General features: G+C 39.9%; 1 protein-coding gene and 1 pseudogene across 2 annotated transcripts in view; one reads left to right on the top strand and one right to left on the bottom strand.

Moving 5' to 3' along the window:
• The window catches only part of Ube2g1 (ubiquitin conjugating enzyme E2 G1), a 71,293-nt gene that overhangs the window by 26,236 nt on the left and 23,085 nt on the right, over window positions 1–21,972 (top strand). For both annotated transcript variants that reach the window (XR_012912346.1, XM_075991746.1), the window contains exon 2: window positions 20,714–20,816. Coding sequence is in view for 1 of the 2 variants with exons in the window: in XM_075991746.1 (XP_075847861.1) it covers window positions 20,714–20,816 (103 nt within the window). In the remaining variant the exon portion in view is untranslated. The remainder of the gene's footprint in view (window positions 1–20,713; window positions 20,817–21,972) is intronic.
• Window positions 3,640–4,508, bottom strand: LOC142860461 (large ribosomal subunit protein eL8 pseudogene; annotated as a pseudogene).

Below are 21,972 nucleotides of genomic sequence, written 5' to 3'. Positions count from 1 at the left end.
TCGAAGTAGTAGAGAGACTACATGTGAGGCAATTATAGCCTGTAAGACTAAATGTAAAGCTGGAGCAGATCACATGAATTTTGTAGACATTCTCACTGACTTTGGATATGTATATTTCGTTCCTATTTTGAAACGCGATACAGAAAATTAGGGGCTGGAGACTTGACTGAGCAATTATGAGTGCTTACTGTTCTTTCAGAAGACTGGAATTCAGTTGCCAGCACTCACATGGGATGAATCACAATTCTCTGTAAGTCTAGATTCAAGGGATTTTGCACTTCTTCTGGATTCTCTGGGTACCTAGACTCACGTGTCCCACATTCCCATTATTAAACATTATGAAAATAAATTTTTAGGAGACTGGGGAGGTGGCTCAGTTGTTAGAGAGAGCACCGACTGTTCTTCCAGAGGACCCAGCCTCATTCCCAGTACCACCCACAGGATAGTTTACAACCATCTGTAACTCTAGTCCAAGGGGAATCTGACACCCTCCTCTGGTATGGTATGCTGCCATCTATGCCACTCATATAAAAATTTGAAATGTCTTTAAAAAATACAGGAAATTAAAATCAGTATCAGTTTAGTGTATGAGCCCAGAACATCTTTTAGAGAGATAGTGGTTGATGAAGAGTCAAATCTTAGTGAGATTTTTGTTGGGCTGTTGGTAAAGAAGTGATGGGTCTAAGGTAGAGATTTGTTAAGAAGATTTAGGGTCAAAAATCCTTTTAGGAACCATTATAAAGAAGGGTACGTTGATGCACAGTAGTGGCACAGGCCTTTAATCCCAACACAGAGTTTGAACCATGACTTGAAATCCTCGTGGTGGAGGGAGCGAACTAACTCCCACAAGTTGTCCTCTGACCACCACATACTCAAAGTGGCATGTTCACATGTGTATGCACAGACACAAAAGTAAATATTTGTAATTTAAAGTCTTTAATAAAAGATAGTATTTTAAGTATAATTGTGGAACTAATTATTTTAATAAATTATGTTCTCCAAAATATTTCATTTGTTAATGAAATGTTCAGCATTTGAAAACTATTTATTATAAATGAATTAAATGGATCCTATAGTTTACAAAGACAATAAAATAAGGGAAGGGCTATAGAAAGACAAGAAAAGGGGGCTGGAGAGATGGCTCAGTGGTTAGGAGCATTGCCTGCTCTTCCAAAGGTCCTGAGTTCAATTCCCGGCAACCACATGGTGGCTCACAACCATCTATAATGAGATCTGGTACCCTCTTCTGGCCTGCAGACATACACACAGAATATTGTGTACATAATAAATAAATATTAAAAAAAGAAAGATAAGAAAATTATGATACCAGTATTAATGCGACTACATTTGCAGATTTCAGGTAACAGCATGCTCTAGGTGGGAAAGAGTAATATCTATCTATACTGTACTGGATGTAAAAACTTCAAGTTAAAATTAAATACAAATAAGTTTCTGAAAGCACAGTTTATATTCCTCAGGCACCCAATGAACTCTAAGAAGTTTGTGGGTTAACTACCACTTGAGAGACATAAGTGGGTGGACCTCTTAGTTTAAGGTCAACCTGTTCTATATTTCAAGTTCCATGCTAGCCAGGGATGCAGTTAGACCTTGTCAGAAAAGTTTATGGTTAGCCAGGTGGCGCACTCCTTTAATCCCAGCACTCTGGAGACAGAGGCAGGCAGATAGTGTGAGTTCAAGAACAACCAGGGCTGTTACACAGAGAAATCCTATCTCTTTTTTTATGAAGAAAATGGGGAAACAGTTCAGTATGTAAGAGTACCTGTTGTGCAAACATGAAAATTTGAGTTTAAGACCCCAGAACCAACAAAAAGCCAGGCAATGGCTAAGTGTGCTTGAAACTTGAGTTTCTATGGAGTGGAGACAGATCCCAAGAGCAAACTGGACAGACAGCGTGGCTAAAACTTCAAGAATTTTGAGAGGGTAGCGTGCACCTTTAATTGCAGCACAGTAAAGGCAGGCATATATCTCTGAGTTCTAGGCCAGCCTGGTATGCATAGATAGTTTCAGCCAAGCCAGGGTACATGGTGAGAACCTGTTAATGAAACAAAACAACCTCTTCATGCCTATGCCCATTTTTTCACTTTACTATTTGGACCTTGTGCTCGTTTAAAACTGTTTTCAGGACTAGTTTGACTACACTTGTGATATTGCAACTCCTCCTCCTCCTTCTCCTCCTTTTCCTCCCTTCCTCCTACCTTCCCCCCCCCCTTTTTTTTTGGAGGAAGCATTTGCTTTGATTCCCATGCTATGAAGGGATACAGTTCATTCAGGTGAAGTCACAGTGGTAGCTGGTCATATGGTGTCCACCAGAGTCAAGAGAGATGAATGCTAGAGTTACATATGTATGTATGTATGTGTGTGTGTATGTATGTTTTTGGGAGACAGTTTCTCTGTGTCACCTTGGCTGTTCTGCAACTGACTCTGTGGACCTTGAACTCACAGAAATCTGCCTGTCTCTGACTCCCAAGTGCTGGGATTTAAAGGTGTGTGCCACTTGGCTTTTTTTTTTTTAATTTATTTTGTTTTTATTTCATGTGCATTGGTGTTTTGCCTGCATATATGTGATGTAGGAAGGCTTGCAGCTTGTGGTTATCTGCCTACTGGGGCATGGCCTCTTATACTATATACGTGGATGCAGAGCCTGCGTCCAGCCCTTTTTTTCCCTCCTTTTTGCGGGCTGCTTGTTTAGATTGTTGGATTGCTGGATTTGATCTATGTCCACGGTTCAAGCAGATGATTCTGATTTGGGAGTTTACCCCTAAATAAATATTTCTCGTTTCTGAGCTATTGTGGGATTTCTTTCAAACATCCGTTCATCACTTGGTTCATTCATCATGCATAAGGGTGTCAGATCCCGTGGAACTGGAGCACAGACAGCCATGAACTGCCATGTGGTGCTGGGAACTAAACCCGGTCCTCTAGAAGAAAAACCCGTACTCTCAAATGCTGAGCCATCTCTCTAGCTCTATTATTATTATTATTATTATTATTATTGTATTATTTTAAAACTGGGTCTTACTATGTAAACCAGGCTGTCCCTAGAGAGATCTGCCTACTTCTGCCTCCTGAGCACTGGGATTAAATTAATGGTGTGTGCCACCACCCCTTGCTTTTTACTACATTTTTACTTATTTTGTGTAGGTCTGTGTATATGTGAGTACGTATGTGCCATGGGCATATGTATAGAGAGAGGTCAGAGGACAGCTTGTGGAAATCAGTTCTATAATATGAATTCTTGGTTTTGAATTAACAACAAGCACTCTTATCTTCTGAGCCTTCTCACTGACCTCAGCTCCTAGTTGTTAGAATTTTGGAGGCATTTCAGAAATTTCTTTATTCTGATTTTTAGTCTTTTTATTTTCTAACATTTAATTGAATACTCAATACTTAATTCTAATTCATGATCAGTTGAAAGTACTTAGGTTGTGGATCTTAAAAAATGTTATTATTAAAGGTTTTACCATGTTGTATTCTCTGGCTGACCCTGAACTCTGGATCCAGTGGCTTCTATCTTCTAGAGTGATGGGATAAGAGCTGTAGGCTACCATATCTGGCTAGAATGTGAATCTGTCTTTTGATTCTTGTAATGTTTCATTTTGAACTCAGTGAGTTTTTTTTTTCTTTTGGAAGTTTTATAATTATATTTATGTACAGAAAACTCAGCAGTACATTTAACCCAGTTTAGTGGCGAGTTCTTTGGCCTTTGCCTTTTCCAGCTTGGCAATTCGAGCCACAGATTTAGGACCCAGGACGTTGCCTCCCCAGTGGCGGCGGATCTCATCATATCTGTCGTTGTAATTGGTCCTAATAGCTTCCACCAGCTTGGCCAGAGCACCCTTGTCTTCCGAGTTAACCTGTGTGAAGGCAACAGTGGTGCACGTCTTCCTATGGACCAGCCGCCCCAGCCTGGCCTTTCCCTTGATGATGCAGTAGGGGACCCCCATCTTGCGACAGAGAGCAGGCAGGAAGATTACCAGCTCAATGGGGTCTACGTCGTGGGCAATCACCACCAGCTGAGCCTTCTTGTTCTCTACCAAAGTGGTGACTGTATTGACGCCCGCTCGAAGGACAGGTGGTCTCTTAGTCGGGACATCACCTTTGCCGGCAGCTTTCTTCTCAGCACGGGCCAGCAGCCTCTGCTTCTTTTCCTGCTTGGTCTCTGGCCTGTACTTGTGGGCAAGTTTAAGCAACTGGGTAGCTGTTTGCCGGTCCAGGGCCTGGGTGAACTGGTTAATGGCTGGAGGAACTTTGAGCCGCTTATAGAGGATGGCCCTCTGCCGCTGCAGCCTAATGTAGCAGGGCCATTTGACAAAGCGCGTGAGATCTCTCTTGGGCTGGATGTCCTGCCCAATGCCGAAGTTCTTAGGCCTCTTCTCAAACAAAGGATTCACCACCTTCTTCGCCTCCTGCTTCTTCACGATGGCGGGGGCCGGGGCCACCTTCTTCCCCTTGGCCTTCTTTCCCTTGGGCATCTTGCTGGGCTGGAGGAGAGAGAAAGAAAAAGGGGATTGTGGGTAATATGTAAGCAGCTTCGGCAATCGCCCTCAATGAGTTTTAAAAGTGTTTATATTCACCTGGTAAACATTTGTCTAACCTTTTACTTTTGACTTCTCAAAGTCTCCTTTGTAGGTTTGTCTCAGATAGACCCCATATAACTTGGATCAAGGTTACTCTTTTTTTGGACCCTATTTAAGATGCTTTTATTCATTCACATGTGTAAATGTGGGTTTACTTCTGTAACATTAGTCTTTTTGTTGTTGTTACCTGCGATTCTGCTTGGTTTTCATCATCTTTTAAAACTACTTGTTTATTTGTTCTCATTCTTCTCATCTTACAAACATATTTTATTTAATTTTGTTTAGGATACCATCAATTTTTGAATGCTTTATTATTTTGTAATAAAGCTACTATGTAATAAACTGCTAACATGGTTAAATGCTATTAAGCCATGGCATATCATCAGTTGTAATATGCATACTGATTTCAAATAAGTCAGATAACTAAAATGTGAAAAGGGTGCATTTTAGACTTGATGAACTTGGTAGTTTGTAGATCTGTGGTTATTACTCTAGAGCTGAAGCCTTAATACACTTCAGTCTATTATATTAATCAAGTAGATTTTCTGTTTCTCTCTCTCTCTCTCTGAGACAGGGTTTCTCTGTAGTTTTTTTAAAATGTATTTTATGGTTTATTTAACTTTATTTTATGTGCATTGGTATGAAAGTGTCAGATCCCCTGGAACTGGATCTTCAGACAGTTGTGAGCTGCCATGTGGGTTCTAGGAATTGAACCCAGGTCCTCTGGAAGAGCAGTCAGTGCTCTTAACCGCTGAGCCATCTCTCCAGCCCTTCTCTGTAGTTTTGGAGCCTGTCCTGGAACTAGCTCTTGTAGACCAGGTAGGCCGCGAGTTTGGACCACACCTCCAATGCAGTGGGTGAGGGAAGTGTAGAGATCCACCTGCCTCTGCCTCCTGAGTGCTGGGATTAAAGGCATGTGCCACCACTGCCCAGCCTTTTTTAAGTCCACTCTTTTTTTTTTGTGTGTGTGTACTTTGGGTTTTTTTTTTAAATGATTTATTTATTTATTATGTATACAACATTCTGCCTAGATGTACGCCCACACGCCAGAGGAGGGCACCAGATCTCATTACAGATGGTTGTGAGCCACCATGTGGTTGCTAGGAATTGAACTCAGAACCTCTGGAAGAGCAGCCAGTGCTCTTATCCTCTGAGCCATCTCTCCAGCCCTGTACTTTGGGTTTTTTAAATTTTCTGCTGTATTCTCAGCATTCTTATGTTGAAAATACCATTCATGGCTTTCAAAGTGAAAGGATGTTTTGTCTGTTTACAGAATTTGGAGCTATATTTTTCTTCCCTTGATACCCAATGGACTGTTCCTGTATCTTTTCGCATATAGGGTTATGGTAGCGAAGTCTGGGGCCAGCCTGACTATTTTTTTCCCTTTGTAGGTGACCTACTTCTGCCTGGGTATTGGCAGATTTCTTTCTTTATCCTTGAAATTCAGTAACTTCAGAATGTATCTCGGTCTTGGTGTGATTCTCTATTACATTTCCTGTTAATGGTAAGCCATTTCAACCTGAGTTCAGGAAAGTTTCTTAGATTTCTTTTAATATGCTTTAATTTTTAGATTTCTTTCATAAGCATCAGTTTTATAATTGCTCATCTTCATTTCCTGTTTTTCATTTCATTATTTTCTAAATGCTTCCTTTGTTCTATTGTGATGTATGTTCTTTCCTTTTTTTAAAAAAATATTTTTATTTTATTGCTGTTTCCCTGTGTTTGTGTGAGGATGTTGGATCCTGGAGTTTCAGATAGTTGTGAGCTGCCTTGTGGGTGCTGGGAATTGAGCCCAGTTCCCCTAGAAAGCAGTCAGTGCTCCTAACCACTGAGCCATTTTCCAACCCGTTTGTTATTTTCTTGACAGTTTTCCTAATTTTATTTTCATCAGTATCAGCACTGCTGCTTACTGTTTATAATTGTGTTTTATTTTGCTTATTGTTTTGTTTTTTCATTTTGTCAGTAGCTTCACTACTTCATTTACTTTTTGTTATGTATGTCTGTAAGCAGGCTCTTTACATTGTTGCTTTGTTTACAAATGCTTTTACTACTTGTAAAAAAAAGGTAAAACAATATTGATTTTTGAGAAGTTGGGTTCAAAACAGTTGCAGAGAAGTCATGTCAAAATCTGTTCCCCAAGAACACAAAATAAATGGTTAATAAACGGTTTTGATCAAGTCTGTGCCAGCTACTGTGTTTTGTTAATGATATGAGATCTGGAAAAAGTTTAATGATATTTCTTTCTGAATATGTATAAAGTGCTTTTTGCACATAGTAGAATTCTGTTTGCCAGGTGTGTTTCTGTGTATCAGGAAAGAGTACTTAATTACTTTTAACTAATAATCATTGAAAGTCAATAAAGGTAATTTTTATTTATTTATTTATTTATTTTGGTTTTTCGAGACAGGGTTTCTCTGTGGCTTTGGAGCCTGTCCTGGAACTAGCTCTGTAGACCAGGCTGGTCTCGAACTCACAGAGATCCGCCTGCCTCTGCCTCCCGAGTGCTGGGATTAAAGGCGTGCACCACTATCGCCCAGCTTAAAGGTTATTTTTTATTTAGCAATTTACCATGTAGACTAGAAGAAATTCTTTGAATATGACTTATGTATTCTTTGCTATCCATGTGTACCACAATGAAAAGATCTTCTGTAAGAATTTCTCCTGAGTGCCAATTTGCTCTTTGTATTATTCTGGGGAGTGGGGGGAATGAAGATGGTGAAAAATGTGCTCCTGATCTTTATTCAGAGTTGAAGGCAATAGTGGACATTGAGGCTGTGGCAAGTTGTGGTTAATGAGTGAGATTATTACTGTGACTTTAAATAAAAAAGGTCATCTTACCTGTTGATGGAACAGGTCCTCTCATGAGCAAGTTTGTGTTCATTCTCTGTCTCCTTCCTTCTGAGATGCAAACTTTTTTTTTGTTACTGATGATGTTAGCAGGGATTATGCTAGAGTTTTGCATATGGAGATTATTATCTCAGCAAATTACTCAGTAGCTGGAATTAGCATTTGATAGTGCAAATTGTAGCTCATCTCCATCAATTACACTTTTCAGACTTTAAGGATTCCAAACTATTGTGCTTAATATATCAGTAATGCAGTTTCTTTCTATGAAATGGCCTTTTTTTTTTTCTTTTTAAACTAAGCCATTAGTTCATTAACCATTTATTGTCAGAGATAATAGATTCTGGGGCTTCTGTAAACACAAGTTCATATTCCTTTAGAGTTAGCATTCTAGTTGGAGATTAATTAAACATAATTTATAGAAAGTAGTAGAATAAGTGGAAAGTAAAAGAGGACAAAGAAATAAAATTTAAGAGTATGAGAGTAATTAGGGTGACATTTGGTTGAAGAATGTTCACTGCGGGAGTGAATATGTGTAAAAGGTACAACAAGCACAGCATCTGCAAGGGAAGGTAGGCTTAAGTATTGCAGGAAAATGAAAGAGACAGTAGCTGAACCAAGAGACAGAAGGTTAGAATGGGATGTTGGTAAATTCTGAAAGACCTCGGTAGACCCTCACCAAGTGGTCAGGCCACCCTATGATTAGCAGCATGATTTGGATTTACAGGGTTTTCTCTGGTTGCTAGATTGATCATAGAAACAATAAGGAAGGTATTTTTGCCTAGCATCCAGAATACCCATTCAAGCTAATATTTATAGCTGAAATGAAACTTTCACCAACAATACTACTATTTTAGTTTTGTTTTCTGTTAGAAAAAGAAATTCTGCCTGGGCTGTGGTGGCACATGCCTTTAATCCCAGCACTCAGGAGTTGGGGTTAGCCTGGCTTACAAAGAGAGTTCAAGAACTGTCAGAGTCATTATACAGAGAAACCCTTTCTTGGAAAACTAAAAGAGAAAAAAGAAAAAAAAAGAAAGAAGTTCTGGTCAAATCACAATAGATTTGTTTGATTGCACATCTTATAGGTGAATAACACTGTCAAATAAGTTATCGCCCTGACTTAAGTAAAATTGGGATTGTGTATGCAAGCAAAATGAACAAAATGTAAAATTACAAAGAATAAAATCTTAAAAATCAGTATTATATATGTTATTGTAAAAAATCAAATAACTTAATACTTACAATTAGAAATGTCTGCTATTAAATAGTGCTCCTCCCTCAGGGCAACTGCTTTCATAAAACCTTTTTGGTTCAGATTTCCTGGGGGTTTAACGCCATGCTTCTAAATTTGCTCACACTGTTTGTTTATTTATTTGTTTTTGGGTTTATCAGCTTTAGACATTCTCTCTTGACTTCTTGCTCTGACAGATGTTTTCAGTCCCACTTCTCACTACTGATCTTCATTTATTGGTCACTGACCTGGCACCTCTCTGGGGTTCTGCCCAGAAGATGTAGCCTTCCTCCTTCGCCTCAACCCCTCTGTGAGTATTTTGCTCCCTACACATTGCTGATCAGTTCATGTTCTTCCATCTGTCTCCATCCTTCAGAACCATGGGCAAGCTGTGTAGACTTTGAAACAAATTAAGCATTTTTATTGGCTTAGGTTCATACTGGCACTTTGGAACTCTTGAAAAATAAATTAGAATATTAGAACAAAGGTTTGTTTTAGTCTTTTTGTATGTATAAGATTTTTAAATTTTGTTTTGATGTTAATTTTTTTAAAGATTTATTTTATGTACATGAGCGTTTGCCTAAAATGTCTGTGCACTTCCTGTGTGCCTAGTACTCATGGAGGTCAGAAGAGGGTGTCAGATGACCTAGAACTGGAGTTACAGGTGATTGTTTGCCACCATGTCAGTGCTGGGAACTGAACCCCGGGTCTCTGTAAAAGCAACAAGTGATCTTAACAACTGAACCATCTCTGCAGCCCCATTGTGTTTTTTAATGAGGTAGATTAGATATGTTTACCGTATTTTGTCCATCAAACAATGAAAATTTCTCATGGATCATGTTATCTTTTACTCTTTTCATATTATAATATCATATTTTATATTATAGGTTTGTAACATGCTTTTTTTTTTTTTTGAGGGGGTTTCAAGACAGGGTTTCTCTGTGTAGTGTTGGAGCCTGTCCTGGAACTCACAAGCCTGCCTCTGCCTCTGGAGTGCTAGGATCAAAGGTATGCGCCACTATCACTTGGCCATTCTATTTTTTTTTTTAAGATTATCTTTTTATTTTTTTATGGATAGTGGTCTGCTTACATGTATGCCTGTATGACAGAAGAGGGCACCAGATCTCATTACAGATGGTTGTGAGCTACCATGTGGTTGTTGGGAATTGAACTCAGGACCTCTGGAAGAGCAGCCAGTGCTCTTAAGGACTGAGCCATCTCTCCTGTCCCATAATGTTCTTTTCATATCCTGGTATTGTAGTACTTCCTTCAATTTGATTTTTTAAAGTTGTAATTAAAATTATTTGAATTAGCTGTATCTGAATTTATCCAATGAAGAAATATTTTTATAAAATCTTCGGTTATTTCTTTCTGTATAAACTTCTAGGAATAGCCATTACTAAGTCAAGATGATAGGCTTTAAAAGTTTTGGTTGCTTTTAGAAAGGTTTTGCTAACCAGTCAGCACCTTTACCACCCTATACTCCTGCCACTACTGTATGTGAAAATACAACTTTTTCTAGGTTCTTATGGCCATCAGAAATGTTTAATTTTGCTAGGTTAAATCTTTGGGGTACATACCCACTCGTCAATAGTTTTTTGTATTAGGAGATTGAGGGGAAAATGTGCAGAAGGAATTAGTCATCACCTTTGATCACCAGCCAACCCTAGCAAGGAGAGTACATCAGCTAGCAACAATTGGGCTGCTTTGTATTTTTGAACTCAGTTGTGTATCCTTATAAACTTTAGATTGTTTTCTGGGGTTATTCATCTTAAAGCTATTATCAAAGTATCTGATATATCCTGATGTTATTTCAAAGCTTTGTTTCAGCTAATGATGCACACTGAAACCTGTGACTGTATCTTTCAGCATTAAGATGAAAGGAATTTGAGCTACCCTGGCTCCTGGGACTCACCTGTTTTTGTGTTTTTTTTAAAATTTTTTTTAATAATTAACCCTTGCTATGGCCTATGCAGCTCCTTAGATGAATTTCATAGGCCCTGGCTGTGTAGCATTTCCTTGTATTTATTTTTGTTCACCAAAACTCTGTAAAAGCTAACATTATTATTATCATCAGCAGACAGTACAGTTTAGGGAAGAATCACCTTCAATTCACAGATAAAAATGCCCAGTAGAAGGGGATATCTCCATGATATAAACACACTACATTACACACATCATACTAGATGTCAGAGAAAGATAGTGGCAGCAAACATGAAAAGGCACAGCAGAAGCAAAAGACATCTCTGGTTCTGTGGTCTTGGTCTAGGGGACTGCCTAACCAAGATTGACTCATCACAGGGATTCCTCCTGGTGGGCTGACACCTTGAACCTTAGTTGCCACCTACTGCTCCTCAGACATGGCCAGCCACCGGTAGCTTTCCCTAAATGGACTCTTTCTGCTAATGCTGTGCTAGTCTTCATTCCATCTCAAGATGTTATCACTATTTTCTCTGTTTGCATGTACATAAAATAGGAGGTGATGTTTTCCCTGTCTGCCTGCCCTTGGCACATGATTTTAAGATTTTTTTAAATTGATTTTTATTGAGCTCTACATTTTACTCTACTCCCCTCCCTGTTTCCCCCCTCCCCTTCAATCCTCTCCCAAGATCTCCATGCTCCCAATTTACTCAGGAGATCTTGCTTTTTTCTACTTTCCATGTAGATTAGATTCATGTATGTCTCTCTTAAGAGTCCTCATTGTTGTCTATGTCCTCTGAGATTGTGATTTGTAGGCTGGTTTTCTTTGCTTTATGTTTTAAAACCACTTATGAGTGAGTATATGTGATAATTGTCTTTCTGGGTTACCTCACTTAATATGATGTTTTCTAGCTCCATCCATTTGCCTGCAAATTTCAAGGTGTCGTGCTTAGCTCCTTTACAGTCAAAAAACCACAGACAGCAGACTTTACTGGTGGTAATCCAATTCCTTTGGGGAAGTGACTACCTTAGTTTTATTGTCCTGACATTTTAGACTGTTTCTCTTCCTCGCCCGCCCGTTCTCTTCCTATCTTCCTTTTTTTTTTTTTTGGAGACAGTTTCTAATATATAGTCTTTGATGTTTTAGAACTTTCAGTGTAGAGCAGGTTGGCCTTGAATTAGTAAGATCTTCCTGATCCTGCCTCCCGAGTGCAGGGATTAAAGGCGTGACTTATTTTAGGCTGTTTTAAAGCAACTTTCCCACCTCCCCACCCCCACCCAAATGTACCTAAAGCCAAATGTGGTAATGCATACCTGTAATCTTAGTACTTCTACAATTCTAGCTTTTGAGAGGCTGAGGCAAGAGGAGCACACATTCCAAGGCCTCAAAGAGATCCGCCTGCCTATGCCTCCTAAGTGCTGGGATTAAAGGTGTGCACCACCACCGCCTGGTAACTTAAATTTAACCCATATTTCTTATCTATGCTCAGTATACTCATCTTGTTTCTCCTGACTCCACGCTTCTTCATCCCAGCATCCTTAATTTGGTTTTCCCACCTATACTTCCTGCTTGGCTACCTGCCAGTCAGTTCTTTTTATTTATTTATTTATTTTAAAAGATTTACTTGTTTTATTATGTATACAGTATTCTCAGTATTCTGCCTGCAGGCCAGAAGAGGGCACAGATCTCATTACAGATGGTTGTGAGTCACCATGTGGTTGCTGGGAATTGAACTCGGGACCTTTGGAAGAATAGGCGGTGCTCTTAATCACTGAGCCATCTCTCCAGCCCTGCCAGTCAGTTCTTTATTAACCAATGAGAGTAAACCTAGTCACAGTATACAGAATGATTATTCCACACTCTCTCAACTGTGGGCTCCTGTAAATAAAGAGGGAAGAACCAGGGCATAGTTACAATTTGAACAAAGCAAAATCAAACTTCAACAGTGTAACAACTCATTGGCTAATAACTGAGACTCACTAATGATATTCTGGGCTCCTCTAAGGGAATTCCATCTTTTTCAGCTCCATCTTCTTGCAGCACACAGAGCTTGTCTTTTAGGCTCTGACTGGCTCCAGTCCTTTGATGGTGCTGTTCTTGGTGGTTATCTCATGGTACTGGCATCTCCAAAATGCTGGAGTCTTTCGCTGCAACTCTCACATTTTGATCACTTGCCTTTTTTGGGCTTTCTTCATAGTGCTGATTCTCAGCATCTCTGGATGACCCTTTTAAGTCCTGGACCTTCATCTGCTACTGAGTCTTCACCTTCACCAATGGCCTCTCCTGGCCTTTATAGTGCCAAGCCTCAGCTGCTTTCCATAATCCCTTGCCTTTAAAACCAGTACCACCTGGATGACTCTAAACATTAACAATTTCTGCTCCTAGCACAAGGTACAATCTTGATCACCTATGAAACACAGCTTCTGTGTGCTGATTCTGAGTGTACACTTCCCAGAAGGTTTCACGTCAGTGATGCTGGTCTCTTCATAACACTGATTTCTTAGCTCCATCTAACCAGCATCAATAGTTCCAGTAGTACAAAGGTTTTTACTTCAGTGGTTCTGGTCTCTTGTTAATCACTGCTGATCAGAATGACAGAATCTTTTCTTTTAAAAAAAAAAAGATTTATTTATTTATTTATTATGCATACATTGTGCTGTTGGCATGTATGCCCACATGCCAGAAAAAGGGCATCAGATCTCATTACAGATGGTTGTGAGCCACCATATGGTTGCTGGGAATTGAACTCAGGTCCTCTGGAATAGCAGCCAATGCTCAACCTCTGAGCCATCTCTCCAGCCCAAATGTCAGAATAATTCAAAATAGCAAATTGAGTCTTTAAACTTTTCTCTGACACTTCACAAGCCAGGCATCCTTTGTCTGCACTGATCTCAACATTATCCTCCAAGCTCCTACAGAACAGCCCACTGAGCTCTCAACATGATTTTTCTAGCCTTAAGTTCCAAAGTCCTTCCACAATCCTCCCCCAAACATGTTCGGTCAGGTTTATCACAGCAATACTCTATTATCCTGGCACCGACTTGTCTTAGTTAGGGTTGTTATTAATATGATGAAACACCATGACCAAAACAACTTGAGAAGGAAGGAGTTTATTTATTTGACTTACACTTTCATATCACTGCTCCATCATCAAAGGAAGTCAGGACAGGAACCCAGAGCAGATATCTGGAGCAGGAGCTGATGCAGAGGCCATAGTGGGGAGCTGCTTACTGGCTTGCTCCCCATGGCTTGCTCAGCCTGCTTTTCTATAGAACCCAGGACCACCTGCCAAGGGGCGGCCCCACCTACAATGGACTTGGTCCTCCCCCATCAATTACAAGAATATTGATGTAGAAGCAGCATAGTTGGCGAGGGAACAGGACAGGGAATTCTGGCCAAGATTTTAGACATTGCTATATCTCTTGTTAGTTAATATTTGTTAATTCACCGGACATCTATTATTATGTTAATTGAACCATTCAACTCAGGGAAGGCTTTTTAAAAGTTCAAAAAGGCTTTTTTTGGGGGGGGGGGTGTTGAGACAGGGTTTCTTTATAGCTTTGGAGCCTGTCCTGGAACTAGCTCTTGTAGACCAGGCTGGCCTCGAACTCACAGAGATCCGCCTGCCTCTGCCTCCCAAGTACTGGGATTAAAGGCGTGAGCCACCACCACCCGGCTGAAGTGCTTTTATAGATACTCCAGTATGTTAGGAGAATATACTGTAATTTCAGTTTGTACATTTAATAAATTTGTGAAACATTTTTTTTCTGTTTGTTTAGCATGTTGTCGTGCCCTAGCTCTCAGCAGGGCAGCCAGAGTAACCAACACTATTCTAATGGAGGCCTTGAGGTCCTCACTCTGTAAAAAAATGGCTCGCATGTTAGGGAAATTTAATGTTTTGGATCCATTTGGAGTTATTTCTGCTTTCTATGTCTTTAACAATGAGACTAAAATGGACTGTTCATATAGGGAGAAGCGCCCCAGAAGCCACAGGAAGAACTTGCATAGACATAAATCCACATAAATAAAAAGAAAGTCTTTGTTCAGTTTGGCCTGAAACTTAACTATGTAGCTTAGCTTTCCCTTGAAGATCTTTCTGTGTTAGTCTCCTCAGTGCTGGGATTACAGGCATGAACCACCACACCTATATTTTAAAAATCATTTTTATGTATATAGTTCATGACCAATGCCTTTATAATCCTAGCACCGGGGAGGCAGAGGTAGAGATAGGTATATCTCTCTGAATTCAATGCCAGCTTGATCTGCATAGCCAGATCCAGGTCAGCAATTGCACTTATCCACTGAGGTATCTCTTTAGCCCCACATTTTAATTTACTATTTGTGTTAGGTGTGTGCAGAGGCCAGAGGACAACTTGCCAGAGTAAGGTCTCTCCTGCCATATGGGTTCTGGGGATTGAACTGAAATATCAAATAGTCAAGCTTTGGCAGTAGAAGTACCTTTACCTGAGTCTTTTAACATTCAGAAGTAGTGTTAAGTGAGAAAAGTCAGGAGTCTTCCAAGTTCGGAGTGAGGAGTAAATGGAGTGGTTGGTTGAAATTTCCAGAACATATCAAGTGTTACATGACATGTATTACTGGGGAGACGTTAACCCATGCCTACTTAACACAGATAGGGAGGGGACTGATGACAGATCAAAGTACATATACCAACAAAGTCCAACTTGAAGTCACTTATATGTGGGTAGGGCTTATTTACAGAAGAATGTGTGACTCAGATGATGCGGAGCTCACTCTATAACCTACTGGCAACTCAACAGGTTAGAGGGTGTCCTTTCTAGTTTTTTCTGGGCAGATCAGTTGGTTCTTGCCTCTTCTAGATTGTTCAGCAGTTATAAGAGTAATTCTTAGCAGTCTTTACTGCTTATATACTCTTGGGAAGGGAGGGCCTAGTGAATCTAGTTAGTTTCAGGGACTTCCTGAAGGTTTTTTAAATTTATGCCCAGAGTTTAAGGAGCTTCCCTGTTGGATGCAATGTTTCACTTCTCTATAACCCCCCCCCCCTTATTTTATTTTATTTTTTTATTTTTCAAGATGGTTTTTTCGTAGCTTTGGAGCCTGTTCTGGAACCAGCTCTTGTAGACCAGGCTGCCCTCAAACTCACAGAGATCCGCCTGCCTCTGCCTCCAGAGTGCTGGAATTAATGGCGTGTGTTACCACAGTCTGTCTCTCTGTAAACATTTTTAAATGTCCCATTTCCTCCTTTTCACATTCCATGTCTTAAAAGAGTTTTCCTTCAATTTGGAAATTTTTAATATAGGAAGAAGCTGTTAAACAACTCGAATGTCAGGAGTCCAGATTAGTAGAGGAAACAGGATTGAGATGTTTAAAAAAAAAAATCTTGTAGAAAAAGGTTGGTCTGTCAAAGCAATTTGTTACACCCATGAGAAAACAGGCTCAGAAAGGCCTTCTCTTTAAAAAAAAAATTGTAGTAAAATATTTATACCATATATTCTCCTATATATGTATATAGTTTGGTAGAGCAGCTTTTTAAAAACTTAATTGATTCTTCTGAATGTCATATTATGCACCTCAATCCCATTCATCTCCCCATCCCTCCATATTCACCCTCTGCTGTTGCAACCTTTCCCCAAAAGAAAACAAAGAATAATAAAAATAAAACAAACCAAAAAAAACCCATCTCACCATAGAAGCTGTGGTGTGTCACCTCGTTTGTCTTTTTGCCCTAACAGCTTTACTTGTAGACATTCATTGCAATGAGTCATTGGTCTAGTTTGATACCCCTGGCATCTGCTACACCATCAATACTGGATCCTCACCAGGACTCATTCCTCTTAGATATCCTGTTGTTGCCCTGTGTCATAGAGATCCTGCAGAACAGCTTTATATACTGAGAGATGGTATGTCCTGGTCTGGTACACCATAGTCAGGTTGTATAAGCAAGTGGGTAATGAGGCCATAAATTTTGTCAAGCAAATCCTTTTGGCAGAATATTGGAAAGCCTTTACAGACTGGTTTTGCTTGTCTTCTCCGTGTTCCAAATATCTTTTGGTTAGGAAGTCAGCTTGCTGTAGCCTACTACTAGTGTGAAGGAAAAATATTCTAATGGTAAGTAGTTTTAAAGTCCGTCGGACAGTTACAGGAGGGAGTACTGCTTAGGGGTAAAAACAAAACAAAACAAAACCCAATGTCACCTTGAAATTTGCATGTAAATGGATGGGACTAGAGAAAACCCGTCCTGAGTGAGGTAACTCAGACCCAGAAAGCTAAACATGGTGTGTACTCACTCTTCAGTGTAAATGTGCAAAGGATATTGAACCTATAGTTCATGATCCTAGAGAAGCTAAGTAACAAGGTGAACTCTTAAGAAAAACATACATAGATACACCTAGAAAGGGGGAAATAGACATGATTGCCTAACAAATTTGGGAGCATGGGGGTGGGGGGGGGGGAGAAGGGAGGGTGGAAGGAGAGGAGGAGGGGGAGGAGGGGGAGGAGGAGGAGGAGGACTTGAGGAAATGGGATAGTCAAGATGGAGGAAGGACAGAGGTGAGAGCAAGGAATGAGATATTTTGGTTAAGGGAGCCATGGGACTAGCAAGAAACCTGGCACTAGAGAAATTCCCAGGAATCCACAAGGATGACCCCAGCTAAGACCCTAAGCAATAGAGGAAAGGGTGCCTGAACTGGCCTTGCCCTGTCGTCAGACTTAAATATTTTAAATGTTATCAGAGAACCTTCATCCAGCAACTGATGGAAGCAGGCAGAGACCCGCAGTGGAGCACTGGACTGAGCTCCCAAAGTCCAATTGAAGAGTGGGAGGAGTGAGAATAGGAGCAAAGAGGTCAAGACCCTGATGGGGACACCCCACTGAAACAGTTTACCTGAGCTAATGGGAGCTCACCAACTCCAGCTGGACAAGGAAGGAACCAGCATAGGACCAAAATAGTCCCTCTGAATGTGGGTGACAGTTGCATGGCTGGGGCAGACTGAGGGGCCACTGGCAGTGGCACCAAGATTTATACCTACTGCATGTACTGGCTTTTTGGGAACCTGTTCTCTTTGGATAATACCTTGCTCAGCCTAGATATAGTAGGGAGGGCCTTGGACTTTCCCCAAAAGCAATGTGCCTTATCCTCTCTGAAGAATGGATGGGAGGTGGTTTGGTGGGATGGGTAAAGGGAATAGGAGGAGGGAGAGGGAACTGAGATTGGTTTGTAAAATGAAAAAAATAGTTTGTTTTCTTATAAAAAAAGAAATCAATAAGGATGATTATGCTTTTTAAATCTGTAGTAGGAATGTAATAAAATCTTTGCAGTAGCATTGTCTGTTAGTTACTTGTCTATTGCTGTGATAAAACACCATGACCGAGGCAGTTTATAAAAGGAAGTGTTTAATTGGGCTTACAGTTCCAGAGGGTTAGAATTCTTAATGGTGTGAAGGCATGATAGCAGGAACACCTGAGAATTTAAATCTTGAATAGCAAGGAGGAGACAGGAAATACATAACTAACCTCAAAACCCACCCCTAGTGACATACCTCTTACAATAAGGCCATACCCCTAATACTTTCCAAATAGTTCCATGATCTGGGAACCAAATATTTAAGCTGAGCCTATGAAGGCCATTCTCATTCATACCACCTGATATTTTTCTAGTATTGACTTAATTAATAAAGATTGAGGAAAGGAATGCTTTGGCAGTTAGAGAAACACCACTTCCTGTGCTAGTGTGGGAAATTATTTTGGTAAGCCATACCAGGGGCAAACACTGTTAAAAGTGAGATAGATACTGGACATTTTTCTGCCTTGCTTTTACATTATTTATACAAAATAAGCAATGGACACAGTAACATGCTGGTTAACAAAGAAAAAAAGCACAGAAAGTGTGTACAAATGTTTGAGACTTTAGGATACATTGACAAGAGTGAGAAACAGTGCTAAATTTTCAAGGATACTTTATACACATATGCTAATTTCTGAATTTACGTGCTTACATTATAAAATTTCATTAGACTTCTACTGAGAAATGCAACAATGAGATAATTAGGATTGTACAGTGAAGTGGTCAAGATAGAAGTTTGAGACCTGAGTTTGGAGCCCCATACCCTTAAAAAAGCTTGGTGCAGTAACACACATGTGTAGTCCCAGCATTGGAGGACACAAGTGGATCCTAAGTGGACCACTAACGAGACAGAATAGCTGAAAAGGTTGGAAATAAGATAAGTCATGTATAAAACTATTACCTATAATCCTTTGTCTTTACTACACCAAATTCCTGTCAACAGTAAAGTGCGTATGTGTATTCTTTCTAGTAGCCTGCAACATAGTTTGGAATTAGTGAAAGGTATGTGTGCATAAACATAATAAAATTGAAATAGTTAATATCTTAATGGTATCTTTAAAAATCTATTTAAAAATGCCTGAGTGGTCGTGGCGCATGCCTTTAATCTCAGCACTCTGGAGGCAGAGTCGGACAGATCTCTGTGAGTTCGAGGCCAGCCTGGTCTACAGAGTGAGGTCCAAGACAAGCCAGGATTGTTTCATGTAGAAACCCTGTCTTAAAAAACCAAAACCAAACCAAACCAAAAAACATATTCAAAAGTAAGAACACAAGCCTCGTGTTTTAAAATTTGTTTTATCTGTTTGCTTTGCTTATTTGATTAGTAAACTCTCTTTGAGACAGGTTTTCTCTGTGTAGCTTGTCTGCCTGCCTATGCTTCCTAAGTGCAGGTATTAAGGACATGTGCCACTACTGCCCAGCTACGGTGTAATTCTTGACTTTAGCTGTTTTTTTTGTTTGCATCTTAGCTTGTACATTACTTTCTTGTTGCTGTGACAAAATAATTGATAAAACAACTTAAGGAAGCTGTGTTTATTTCAGTTTATGGTTTATCAAGTGTGTTCATGCCGGGAAAAGTGTAATTGCTGGAGTTTGACTGTGGTACAGTGATGAGTGGGAGGGAGTATGAATCCTAGTACTCTGCTTGCTGTCTCCATTTTTCATTTTTATGCAGCCTTGGAACCACAATTCATGGAGTGGCCCCAACCACATTCCATGTTAAACTGTTTTGGGAACACTCTCAGACACACACCAGAGGTGTGTCTCCTAAGTGATTCCAAGTTGAAGTAGGTTGACAAATGAATATGTCCATCATATTCAGTATACGAAGTTACAGGTTTTGAACTAACAACACTTGCTTACCAGCTCTTTGATGACCCTTTGTTATTAGCCTTTCTCTATCTTGCTAGTTTTTGTCTCTGTTCTTGTTTTTTGTCCTCATCATCCACTCCCCATGCCAAAGCATTATTTAGAAAAATCTCACAATGCCATTGCTATTTCTGTAGGCACCAGCTATTCCTGTTGAAAGCTGTGGCAGACAGAGGGGTCAGTACACACAAGCAGAAGAGACAGAGTTTCTGTTCTCTTTGTGCTCAGAGACTTTGTGGGCCACACAGGAACTCCATCCAGAGATGTGTGTATCTAGAGGCATCATGGCAAATAGGTAGTTATTAGTGTAAGTAAGAGTTGGTAAAATGTAGCAATTCCAAAGCAAAGGTGCTTTTGGTTCTTTATAAAGGGAATTATAAAGGCTATAGTAAAAACTTACTATTCTTGATTTGATTTGACTTTGTTTTCTTTGAATTAAAATTCCTGGAGAATTGGCCTTAGTTATTTTCATCTTCACAGGCTCTCTTAAAACCTACTTAGAACTGGGCGATGGTAGCTCATGCCTTCAATCCCAGCATTCGGAAGGCAGAGGCAGGTGGATCTCTATGAGTTCAAGTCTAGCCTGGGCTACAGAGTGAGTTCCTGGACAGGCTCCAAAGCTACAGAGAAACTCTGTCTCAAAAAAAACAACCCCCCCCCAAAAAGAGAACAGAACACACACACACACGCACACACCCCAAGACAAAACTTACCTAGAATGCTAAGACCTGTTTGGATCCTAGGGTAGATGTAGGAAGACAATACAATTCCATCTGGATAGTTTGCTGTACCTGTGTCTTGTAGTATGGAAATGTGGTCATGAGACAGCATTTTTATAGTTTTTATGGTTTATGACTTCTATATGCTCAAGTTCTGTAATTGTTGGAGAAAAACTGCTTTAAAGTTTTGATTGAAATTTTCTTTTTCCACAGAACTCAACAAAAACCCAGTGGAAGGCTTTTCAGCAGGTTTAATAGACGACAATGATCTCTATCGGTGGGAAGTTCTTATTATTGGTCCTCCAGATACACTTTAGTAAGTATATAGAATTGACATCTTCAAATAGTTACTCCTTTAACTAGAATTAAAACTTAATTTTGAAAATTGAAATTTTTTTTTGTTGGTTTGTTTTTGTTTTTCACGATAGGGTTTCTCTGTGTAGCTTTTGGAGCCTGCCCTGGAACTAACCAGGCTGGCCTTGAACTCAGAGATCCACCTGCCTCTGCCTTCTGAGTGCTGGGATGGAAGGCGTGTGCTACCACCACCCAGCTGAAAATTGAATGTTTTTTAAAGGAGTAAGCAAAATGATTGTATCTAATGTCATTTGTGTTTAGTTTGGTCACATTTAGAGCCTTTGTGTTATGCTTGAAGCTCCTAATGTCTAAAACCTTTTTTTTGGATTTTTGAGGCATGGTTTCTCTGTGTAACAGTTCCGGCTCTTGTGGAACTTGCTTGTAGACCAGGCTGGCTTCGAACTCAGAGATTTGTTTGTTAAAATTAAAGGTGTGTGCCACCACTACCTGGCTAGTTTTACTGTTCTTAATGCCTTATCATTTATTAAAGAACAAGACTGCAGATATCTGGAATTTTTTTTAAAACAGAGTTATTTTTTAAATTTAATTAAAATGAATCAGTTATTTGTTTCTATGTGTGCGGGTGTATTGCATGTATATCTGTGTACCATGTATGTATGTGCCTGGTGCCTGAGGAAGCCAAAAGATGGCATGAACCCTCTAGATAGAGTTAAGAATGGCTGTGACCCACCCACTGTGTGATTGCTGTCAATTGAACCTAGGACCTCTGGAAGAAAAGCTCTTAACTGCTGAGCCATCTCTTAAGACCCGAGATGTTACATAGGACATATTCTATATATCTATGTCTTAAGAAGACCAAAGAGCCATGTCATTTAAGCTGGCATAGAGGTCATCCACATGACAGACAACCAACCAGATAGAAAGAGCCAAGAAGCTAAAAATATTGGGGAAGCCCCAATGTGTTAAGTTTGCAGCCCTGTGGGTTGAAGGACTCTTTTGTAGGGGTCACATACCAGCAATCCTACATATCATATTTCCATTGTGGTCCATAACAGTAGCAAAATTACAGTTATGAAGTAGCAACGAAAATAATGTAATGGTTGGGGGTCACCACAATGTGAGGAACTATATTAAAGGGTCACAGCATTAGGTTGAGA

Source organism: Microtus pennsylvanicus, chromosome 11 (assembly GCF_037038515.1).
Source record: "Microtus pennsylvanicus isolate mMicPen1 chromosome 11, mMicPen1.hap1, whole genome shotgun sequence".
In the NCBI taxonomy this organism is placed as follows: domain Eukaryota; kingdom Metazoa; phylum Chordata; class Mammalia; order Rodentia; family Cricetidae; genus Microtus; species Microtus pennsylvanicus.
This window is presented reverse-complemented; position numbering and strand designations above follow the sequence as displayed.